Genomic DNA, 12254 nt, shown 5'->3' with positions numbered 1-12254 from the left:
GTTAGGAACTGATTGCTTTACAATAATGATTATACTGTGACATATATATTAAAAGCATCATGGAACAGTTAGTACTTAATGTCTGTCTAGTGTTGTCTGAGCTAAATTACGTGTTATCTTTAATATATAGAATGCAACCACTATAAAATCTGGTTTTATTAATTCAGTTCTACTGAATCATTAAAAATCATGAATAGATTTTTATGATGCTCAGTGAAAACCTTGTATTTTCAAATATATCTGCTAAAATTGATCCAACTATCATTTTTATTTTCTTGTATTATTGAATTGGGTTAAATTTAGTATGCCCGTGCAAGTCATACAATGAAATGTTTTGTTTAGCCTTGTGCATCAATTCCCCAAAGCTGCAAACTAGCTATAGTGGCTCAAAGGATTTGTACAGAGTCCGCCCAAGATTTCCTTGGTGCCTCTATATTTACAGAAGACTTTCAAGTTGCAATACTTAGCAAAGCAAATATCCGAGGCTTTGAGAAGTGAATCCAGTGCAGCAATCTGCTTGTTGAAAGGTTTGCACAGCCCAAGGGCAGACTTCTGTTATACTGTTGTCATGACAGTACTCTAGTTATTGCAACATTTAAACTACTTTACTCTAGTCTGAAAGCTTTCACAATAACGTTGAAATAGTTTTTTTCCCCTCTTATTTTCATGTCAGAAGTAAGGTGATTCAGAATTCCACCTAATTCACCCACATTTCAGTCCTTCAGAGATCATATTACTTGCATCTTTGATGCCAGTTTGATTTGAAGATTTAAATTTCCATAATTTGCTATATATCTAAAATATCTATTTTGAAATAATTAGTTGAATACATATAGTAATAATAACACTAATATCAAAAGGTAAAGGTTTCCCCCGCACATGCATGCTAGTCGTTTCCGACTCTAGAGGCCGGTGCTCATCTCTGTTTCAAAGCCGAAGTGCCAGCGCTTGTCCAAGGACGTTTCCGTGGTCATGTGGCCGGCATGACTGGATGCCAAAGGCGCATGGAATGCTGTTACCTTCCCACCGTAGTGGTCCCTATTTTTCTACTTGCATTTTTACATGCTTTTGAACTGCTAGGTTGGCATTCGACCTGCCAAACTGCTGACCTTCGGATCAACAGGCTCAGCATCCTAACCCACTGAGCCACCACGTCCCTAACACTAATATAGAGACAACCAATTTGATCTACATAGGGACGCAGAAGGTCGGCAGTTTGATGGGTTGAATCCCGAGTGCCGCGTAACAGAGTGAGCACCTGTTACTTATCCCAGCTTCTGCCAACCTAGCAGTTCGAAAGCACGTAAAAATGGAAGTAGAAAAATAGGGACCACTACGGTGGGAAGGTAACAGCATTCTGTGCACCTTTGGCGTCCAGTCATGCCAGCCACATGACCACGGAGACGTCTTCGGATAAGCGCTGGCTCTTCAGCTTTGAAACGGAGATGAGCACCAGCCCCTAGAGTCGGAATCAACTAGCATGCATGTGCGGGGGAACCTTTACCTTTATCTTTAATTTGATCTACAGGATAGTCAAGGCAAGAGGGTAGCAAGCCACAGACCCTGAATTTAAGGGCCACTCTAGTCTGAGAGTGCTAGTCACCCTCAGCCCAGTCCAGCTCTCAGGGTTGTTATTGCTGTGGGGAAAACAGGAGAAGGAAGCTATGTTGCCTTGAGTTATTTGCAAAAATTATAAAAGTGGCATACATATAAACAATATGTATATGTATATACATACATAAGCAAGTCTAATATCATTCTGAAGCTATTAAAAAAACATCAGATATACAGATATGGATGTGAGTCTGGAGGTCTGATTCTGTTTGCAGATTTTTTTTACTTCTTATTAACAATATCTTAATAAGCAGTGGATCCTGGTTTTGGGACATAGTTAAGCTCATATTTACAGGTGAAATAGGTTTGTAAAATATCCTTTTTAGATTACAAATGTAAATATATTTTCTTTTTCAAGAAAATTGTAAAAGAATAGGATTTAAACCCTGTATATGACAATTTGTAATTAAAGTGGTTTCTATGAAGTTTTAGTTATTTAAATAAAACAGCTGATATACTTTTAAATCCTCATTCTTGTATCAGGAAAAGGGTTAGCATCATATTGTTAACACTATCTAGGAAAAACTGCATTCCAAATTGTACACAAATTATTGCCTTGAGTTGTCAAGTACGAATGACATAAAGAGTGCCAGATGTTTCTTTTGTAGCAAGTACTAGAGAAAATTTCATAATTTCCAGTTATATACAACTGCTGGATAAAGTCTCGCAACCAAGAGGGTCCTAACAATAAATGTTTTGTTTACTTTTCTATGAAGAAACAGATGTTTAAGTCTCATCTTCATTGATAATACTTGACAGTGTCCAACCTGACTTGTTTTGGTCTCCCTCAAATATATACTTTCTGATTGTAATTAAGCCCAGGGAAAAATCTGTCTCTTGATTTTACCGCCTGAAGCTGCAGCTGTTGGCTGACATTATCAAAGCCTCACAATTGCAAACTCACGTGCAAATCTCATCAAGAGTAGACATTTCTAATTAATTCCAGAAGTCTTTCTTTTGTTCAGATCAGGAGACAGAAGAAAAATAATGATCAGCTTCCAAACAGTGGGTGTTGAGCTTCAGCATGGATATTTTAAAAGCTCTAACTTGGCTGCCCCACCAGAACTGCAGAACAATTTTACGGTAAATTGGCCACAGCATTTGGAACTCTACATCATCATCTGTAGCGGATGGTAATGTAGCTAACGTAACTAAGATAGAATTGGTAATGACTCTGTCCCAATGACGTGGAAAGCAATAGCTCCAAAGGATATTTTTACCACTTGGGTCATCATCTTATTGAAAAGATATATCATACTAGTTTATGGGTCCAGCTTTATTTGTTAGCGTGTATACTATCAACAGTATGGCTTGTGTTTATTTAAACAAGAATAGGCAATTGTGAGTAGGCAACAAGATAGTAGTTTGTTGAGAGAAAAGGCCACTGAGGCATCTGGTGGTCACTTAAAGAATCATCAGAGAGAAGATTTTCAAAAGTTTTGAACACTGGGAGTTCTCCAAATTTGCACAAAACTATTTGTGCAAATCAGTATTTGGGGGGAGGGGATCTGGAAGTCATAAAAAGGAGCTGTACATGTGGCTTGCAAGATGTCCATCTTTGGTTTCTTTCAATAAATGTAACCAAAACTTTTTATATTCAACCTTTAAGGCCCCAAAGATGCTTTTCAGAAGGCAACTGTACTTTCTTGGTTTTTATTTTTCTTTGAAAATGTTTCGCTTTTCATCGAAGAAACTTCTTCAGTTCTGAAGTTCAATTCTGAACTAAAGAAGCCTCTTGGATAAAAAGCAAAACATTTTCAAAGAAAAAAAAACAGGAAAGTCCAGTTAACTTTTGAAAAGCACCTTTAGGATAATCTCCACAAGCATTCAATCTTTAAGGCAGTTTTTTTTCCCTATCGCTTTCTCTTTTCATCTTTCTATAATTGCCTTCAATCCCTCCTCCATAGATACCGTGAGGGTAGGGGCAATGTGTAAGGAACTTCTTTTCTAAATTCAGAAATATTAAGTTTAAAGTTTAAGTTGCATTGGGTTTTACAATGCATCAATGATTGCACTCCGAAACTTATTTTTTATTATTAATGGAATAACTGGCTCAGCTTAAAATCCTATGAGGAAGGAGAAAACAGCAGCCAGGAATTATCTGCAGGGGGTGGGGAATAACTTGTGGAAAGGAAGCAAAGGGCAAAGAGTTGAAGACTCAGAGGAGTAAAGTGCCAAGGTAACTGTTGGGAATGAAAGCAGACAAAAAGGGCTGTAGAAGATACAAAGCAACAGAGACACTAGGTAAAGTGCCTACAGGTACTCTTCAACATACAACTGTAACTGAACCACAGTTTTGGTTGTACGTTATGACAGTTGTAAAGTGGGTCACCACATGACTTTGCCTATTTTTTTTTACATTTTTTGTCACGGTCGTTAAGTAAGTGCAGCAATCCTTAAGCAAACCCATTGTTTGTTGTGGGTTTTTTTTGCCAGAAAATGGAAATAAGCAGTGGTTTCCAGCACAAACATCCTAAATCGTGGTCACTTCACCACAGGGCAATACAAATGGATGCAAACATGGGCTGGTTGCTGAGCATCCAAAATTCAGTCATGTGACTATGAAGGTTTGGTCATCGGAACTCTGAATCTGAGATGTATTTCTGTTTTTTTTTTGGGGGGGGTTTTCCATCATAATTTTGAATGGTTGCTAAGGAACCTATGTTAAGGACTACCTGTATTGGCAAAAAGAAGCTTATGAGACAGATATACAGAAAGAGTGCATAAAGTTATTTGCATTCTCTCAGGTCTCCTGATGCCTCCAGCCATACTTTCATATTTTTCTATATATTTTATATGTCTCATATTTTTTTAAGCAGAGTCTTACAAACAGTACTGTCTTTTAACATTCTCAATATATTCTTTGGAAGGAAAGCAATATGGAATGAATAAATAAATACTAAATACAATGCTGAGGGAGAACTACAGAAAAAAAATGCACATGTGTATTCATGAATATATATAAAAAACTGCATATGAAACCAATAATTTTATGTACTGATTAGCTCAAATATTTAATATCTAAATATTTAATATCTAAATCAACAATTGTGCTAATTTAAGATGTGTGAACATAATTACAAATTTTGGAAGTATGAATAAATAAATGATATAAATAATATTTTAAATAATTATTTTACAAAGAGTAATTTGGTAGACATAAATTATATTTATGCATTTTCTACTTAAATTTTAATATCTGTTTCAGAATAACTATTCTTTTCTAAGCTTGTAAAATAAAATAAATCCATGTATAAATGCATGTAGATCATATCAAAATAGCAGAATACTGTTACTTTTATGAAATAAGTGTGCTATATGGACATCAATATATGTAGCTCTATAATAAAACAACTTTTCTTACCTCAAACATAGTTGATAAAAGCGCAGAACGTACTTCCAAATAACCAAGCTTCTGAAGAGCAAGGAAAACAGAGCAACGTACAGATTCCAAGAAAGCAGCTTCAGGTCTAAAAATAATTGCAATTTTAAAATGACCAAAATTAATTGGCTCTTTAATTGGTTACACAGTTTATTTTACAAACATAAATAACAGAGATACACAAAGCCATATGTTGCCCTATGCAACCTTTCTAAAAGTTGGAAAGACAGAAATGGAACCGTTTTAATTATACTGGGAGAAATCACATTATATTAAACCAAAGTTAGGTCCTTTTTAAGTATTTTGGAGAAGCTCCTAGCATATTATTCAAAAGCCAAATATCTACACATTTCTGTCCTTTAGATCATGGGTCCCTAACCCCCAGTCTGCAGCCCATTGGCCACCAGGCTGCAGAAGCGAAGTGTATGAAACTCCATTTGCACATGCGTGGACTTAGGTTGCATGCATGGAATCATCTCCTCCCCACAGACTCTGCCACCACTGCCAGTCCGCAGAGCTACTTTAAGTAACAAAAAACAGAATCAACAACTGTGAGTCTCATAAACTATGGACAGTATTTAGTAGTTACAGTCTGCTAGCATAAAGCACCATGTGTTAATAAGACACTTTATTTTCATTCTAATAAAAGAGTAAGATCTAATTCTTTAGTTCTGTTGGTGCAAGAACTTGTATAAACAGTTCCATAAATATCTCAATGACTCTGTACACTTAATCTCTTGCTGAACCTCATCAAATTCTTGTGGAATCCCAGGTAAAGATGGAAAAACTTCATCTGTAGTACTGCATTGTCTCATAGTCCTAGACTTAATGTCTCATGTTCCTAGATTCCTCAAGAAAACAGCTATGTCAGTTTTAAATTATGTAAGAAAACACTTCATTATTGTTCTCCTCATCTAGACAGTTTGCATTTAATTTTTAAATTAAAATTTCCTAGTGGCAACAGACATCGCTAAGCATTCAGCACTAAGACATTTGTTTTACCCCCTCCTCTATTGACACCTAGACAAAAAAAAATCAGAATCTTATTGATGCATTATTTTCACTTTCACTATTATTCAGAAGAGACATATAAAATATTTCTCTGTTTAAATCACAAAATATCACTTTGACATTTGTCCTCTGTGTGATTTTAGCACCAGAAGAAACTATTTTGGCAGTTAGAATGCTTTTAGTGTCTAACAAACGGATACAGAAATTGCCTACCTTTGGTCCATAAGGAAACCAATGGAGGTCAGTGTCAGGACAATGTAGCCAACTCTCATGAGAAGAGTTACCTGTGATAACGTCTGTTAAAACAACAAGCAGACAAATTACTCATTTAGGTTAGCTCTCTGGAGAGATATTGTGTTCTAAACTTCCCAGTGAGGTAGTCTGAACTTTCAGTCTCAATTATATGAGTTTGTTACTGTCTGCTTTTTGAGTAGTTTGATACTTTAAACTTTACAACTGTAAATCCACTGCAGATTCTCTATTCCTCCTTCATGTCTTTAAGTTTCAAAGCTGAAGGTTACAAAAATTGGATATTTTCCTCCAAATAATTCTTTGCACAATATTACTCTTGAAAATAATTCTTTCACTCTTATTATGGTTTATTCTCCTGACATTATTTGAACCTTTAGTGACCTGAAACAAAGTGGTAGACCTGTTTTCTAAATAAATATCATATCACATATCTGCCTCCTTTCTCCATCTTTTCTCTTAGTAGCACTAGATCTTTATATTTTCCAATCTGCATTCTCTGGAGAATTTTAGCAACCGAAAAAAATATCCTGGTAAAAGGAGGGGTGGAAGTATGGAAAGAAAATAAGTCAGACAGTTTAATGTCATATGTATTTTTATGCTTCTTAGCTATTCAATATATTAAATAATAGTATTAAATAATATTATTTGAATCTGGACTCTTCATATTTGAATCAAGTGGAATATTAAACTTATTCAGTTCAATTCAGACACTGGTTATAATATACAAATGGAAAAATGGGAAATATGCGGTTAAAAGGATTGAAATTTGTGTTACATTATAGATTTTTTATAAAATGCTGTACTGTTGGCAGAAAAATAATCTAGAATGTATAAAGAATGTGAACAACAGGACTATCTGTCATTTTACAATCACTCAGGAGTCACAATGGCCTTGGATGGATGATTTATGGCCATCGTAAAATGTGATCACATGACCATATTTCAGGCATTTCGCAAACAGCTCACCTTGATGACTGGTTGCAGCATTGCATGGTCATGTGACTGTGGTTTGTGATTTTTTGCCAGCTTCTAGTAAAAAAAAGGCTTATGCAGAAGAATATGGCATTCGTTTAATGACCACTGCAAAAAATGTCACATGGGTACTTCGACTTATGACCGCAATAAATTATGATTGGAGTTTGGGTCCCAATTGTGTTTGTAAGTTGAAGACTTCCTATAAAGGTTAATATTTAACTGAATTTTGGGACAGTTGGATAAACAGTTTGAAAAAAATCCATGTAACATTGTTTTTATAAATGTTAACTGCAGCAAGATTATTATATGTACAGCAGAAATATTTGCCAATATCTACAATGAGGAATGATTGGTGAAAATAACAGAATTTTCTAAAATGGTTAAATTAAATTGTTTGATTAGAAAAAAAGATAATATCTATATTTATTAGTGACTGGAATCCCTTAAAATGTTTTGTTTAAAATTTAAAAAATGTACTTGTGATTTATGGTTTTGATGATTAGACAGGCAGCTTGTTGAAAGAAGACAGTCATGAACATAGTGCTGATGATTTGAAAACTATCATTTCTGAAAAGACATGGCAACTGAGAGACTGGCAATCAACAAGGAAGCTGTTGAATAGGAGCCTCAAATTCAGCAGCAGCACAAACTCTTTTTCTCTGGGTATGGAGAACTCATTAGGTCATCTGACCCAGGCCATTTGTGAGTGGGTTTGCTAAAGATTCAAAAGGCAGTCCTTATCCCCAAAGTTTTAAATTCTATTAAACTACAAAAACAGATCCTTTGCTTTAAATATGCACAGTACTTAATTTATAAGCCAACGCAAATTTCTCATTTGTGCCAACATTTTGACCACAGATCCAATTTCATACTTTCTGATAAAAGTAATGCTAAGAAGATAGTTTACTGTAATAATTATTTTCAGCATAATATAGTTACTAGCACATTTTATATAATTAAATACCGGTACACAGTGATTTAGACTAAACGTTTTTCCCTTGCAGAAAAATGGAAGTTTAAATTTGGAAGCTGCTTACAATACAGGGAGTGGAATGGTTTATAGCACTGCTCAACAAAATTGGAGGAAGAAATGAATTATCATCAGTCTGGAAAACTAATACAATACAAAGGCAAACATAAGGTATATCACTGTTCAAAGTAGAAGCTAATTTGGTATTCTGCTATATGATGAACATTTTTGAAAGTATGCTTCTGATATTTCAATACTTAGCCAAACCACTGTGGTTTTATCAAGAATTGTGAAACTGATGTAATATATGTTACCTGTCTACTGAGAACAAGAAGGGGGAAAACCCTATACACCAACATATAAGTATGTGACCTCACACATTTCCTTGGATATCAGTTAGATTATACCATTTACCTAAGACCTGAATCTACTGGCTACAACTACTGTACTGTAATGTTACCAGCTTAATAACAAATGCTGAAACAATAAAAGTGAATATTTGTAGGTCAGGGTTGAAATGAGAGGTTCTCGGTGCAGTCCAAACTAGGTTGTTTTTTTTTGCATATATTTCATTATCCAAACTAGGTAACATCATCAGTACTAGCACTCATCATCACTAGCACTGATAATACCATTATCAATAACTAGTTTTGATAATGAAACATCTACAAGAAAACTACCAAGGTCAAAGAGCACTAGGGACCCTTCAGTGCCGAAACACTTTTTCTATCTATACTGGTGTCCATAAGGAATCCACATTCTGACTACTGCCTTCATTCCTGTATAGCCCTTGTGACCTTCCATCACAACACTTTTTAATGCTATATTCCTGTTGATGTTATGATCAACACCAAAACATGAACATGAGCAAAACAGGTTCTAAACTGTACTATATAACAGGAGTGGATATGCATCTTCATGACTGTACTGAAGCACAGCATTACGAAAATTGAATATCTTGAGTACAATGTCCAGACCAATAATAGAGTCAAGATAGGTAGATCCATGTTACCCAGGGTAAACATCAAATATGACTTCAAAATGTAACACACTGCTGGATGACTAATAGAGATTAATGCTATTACTGATGTTCTATGCAATCAGAAAATCTCTATATACCTGAATTTTATAATTTACGAAACAGTTATCAGATAAGTGATAATAAGTGTTTCCTGAAAATAAGACATGGTCTTATTTCTTTTGTTTTTATTGTTGTTGTTGTTTTGCCTCCAAAAGAGGTACCATGTCTTATTTGGGAGGGGGGGTTCCACTCATCTCACAGCGGCAGCACCACTAGCCCGGCCGAAGGAGCAACTTCATTCTGTAGCTGAGAAAAGAGCTCGAACCTGCATTTTGCATGGTTCATATAAGTTGTAAACCAATAGGTAGGTGAATACGGGCCTTTTTTCTCTGTCTTTAATTTTTAAACAAGATATGAGCAGAGGATGATATGCTTATTTCAGACCTTTTATTAATAATATCAGAACAATATAATTTCAAATTCAGAAATTCTATAGACTGTTGTCATATGTCCTTGTATTGCCCTATCTGAAAATATTTCATATCTATATTATGCTTTAATAAAGCTTTTCAGCTTTACCTCATTTCTGTGTCTACTGCTTTTGAATCCATTAACCTCCTACCTGCCTTTAGTTTTGTTTTATTCAAAGCAAAATCCAAACTTTTGCATTCAGTAAAGAATTATAAAACAACTCTTATTTTTGCATTTTTTTCAAATCAAGAAGTTGATACTTAGCTTATTTATTTTTCTCCTGCCAAATAAATCCATTCCAGTTTTTCTGCTAGATACCATCAATTGCAGTTTTTGTATCTCAAGCCATATTTAGTGAAACAAAACTGTTTCCAACAATATCACATGCATAGCCAGTGATTCATTGTCAGCATCCACCTTTCCTTACTAAGACCAAAAATGGTCAGAATTAATTGAAATTTACGTCCTGGTGAGAAGAAAAGGACATAGAACCAGATCTGAAAGAAAACTAAACTGAACATTTCTTGCTGTCTCAAACTATTAAGTTTCAAGATATTTCCATCTAATATAATTTGAAATAGAGTCATATCCTTTTAGAAATCAGTGGAGTTTTTTTTTTCCATTGGGCTTTTATTTAAACCTGTTTATGGAAGAATCATCTACCCAAATGTGTGCGGGGGTTTGATCCAAATATTTTTTTTCTGTGTTTCTTATTTTGTCCAAGAAAAACATTTCATGCTGAGATGAACTTCATGGACAGAAAAAAACATTATGTGTTTGTGTGTAACAGCAAAGATAAAGTCACTATAGTAATGAGAATTATAAAATTATATACTGTTTCAAGTGCTTCATAGAATGGAACATATGTCTAAAAATGAGGAAAACAGTTGTTTCTATATATGGACCAATGCCATATTTGTGACATAGCCAAGCAAAAAGCTCCAGTTGTGTCTACGGGCATTTCATAATTCATTGTAGTGGAAAATTGATATTGAAGATGTATGCCAAGTTATATTATTCACATACATGCTTTATTTCCACAATAGTTCTAGATTTTTTGCCACATAGATTTCTGTCTAGCTTGTCTCTCTAACTTGCCTAGGCCAAGTATCCTAAAATGTTGATTCTTATGCAGTTTTCCCACTATTTTCTAATACTATTCTTCTGAACAATTATTGCCTGCTTTGTATTTATCACTGGTCTACATTTTGCAGTACTATTAAATTGATGTTATCTGTCCAAGCAAGGTTCTTCTTAACCACAGCAGGAGAAAGCAATGGTCCTCTCTCAAGAGGTTTTCTTACTGACCAGGATAAGCCATCCTAAGATTATATCCCAGCAACTAAATTATATAAGCCAGATATCTGACTCCCTGCCCTTAACCCAACAGGAGGCAGCAGGAGTTTCCTTAAGAACTTGTTTAAGAGCAGAACATAAAAAGATGGAGCAATACAGAAGTACTTGGTTACACAAAGACAAATGAATCAGGTAGGACTATTCAAAACTAATTGACTGAAATAAAGGGAGCCTTATTAGAGCTAGCTATGTTAGAATAAAGTAAAATAATTGTAGCAATCTGACCATGGTAAATCCAGTGCGACTAGTTTATCACTAAGGGTCTGCCTTGATTCCCAGAACATCAAACATTGTCATAAATTTTTAAAAAAAACAGGCATTTTATTCTGGATTTTCTCTAGACATTTCCATTCTATTAGTCCTCCCATGGTATCATTAATACACTTTCTGTCAACCTTCAAACGATTTTGGCTGCAGCCATCTTTGCTTCGTTTTCAGTTGCCCCAGTAATGGGAGGGGGGAAATGTATTCTTTAGTTTAGATATAACAATGTTGTTCTGTGGGAACCAACGTCAAGTTACCCAAGTTTTGGCGGACTAAAACTTCTGCTAGAAAGCCTGCCAAAGCAGTTAATTAGGGATTATGATTTATGACACATTACAGGGAAGGGAAGTTCAACTTGAAACTTTGTAACCAGTGGGTGGGGAGCTTCAGACTTGGTTTCACCTTTGTTCATGCCAATACTATATAGCCATTAAAAGTGTTCTTTGAGGAGGAATATTGTCTCAGAGTTCTTTTATTTTCTCTGGTCTCATCTATTGGAACCATAGCATTTTCTTTGATATACTCATTTTATGAGAATTTATAAAAATAATAATTGAAATTATAGATTTTAAAAGAACAGTTAGTTCAACCAGAAAAAGCCATGAATATAGCAGGCACAGATGAATCACCTGATAATAAGCTAGCCCTAGCTCTGATTATTGCACCATGAAAAATGCCCTATATCCTCACCAGAGACATTTAATGGAGAATCTAGGAAATTTTCCGATGTCTTCAATCAGTTCACCTTATTAATGCAAGTAAAGATAGGACACAATGTTGTTAATTGAAGTAGCTAACAAATGTGCCACTTCTTACTTCTTTGAACAAATTCCACTGAATATTAATGGTTGTATACTTACTTTATCATTTGTTATAGGAAATCATAATTATACTGGTTAAGGGATGAACATAACATTAAAGCATAAGATTAAAAATTG

General features: G+C 34.8%; 1 protein-coding gene across 1 annotated transcript in view; it reads right to left on the bottom strand.

Moving 5' to 3' along the window:
* Positions 1–12254, bottom strand: part of AGMO (alkylglycerol monooxygenase) — a 178056-nt gene that overhangs the window by 67268 nt on the left and 98534 nt on the right. The window contains exons 11-12 of the mRNA XM_083376950.1: positions 6221–6303; positions 4979–5084 (exon numbers count right to left, since the gene is read on the bottom strand). Coding sequence (XP_083233076.1) covers positions 4979–5084; positions 6221–6303 — 189 coding nt within the window. The remainder of the gene's footprint in view (positions 1–4978; positions 5085–6220; positions 6304–12254) is intronic.

The sequence above is a fragment of the Vipera ursinii genome, assembly GCF_947247035.1.
Source record: "Vipera ursinii genome assembly, chromosome: Z".
NCBI classification, from domain to species: domain Eukaryota; kingdom Metazoa; phylum Chordata; class Lepidosauria; order Squamata; family Viperidae; genus Vipera; species Vipera ursinii.
Note: the sequence above shows the minus strand (reverse complement) of the source record. Positions and strands in the feature narration are given on the sequence as shown.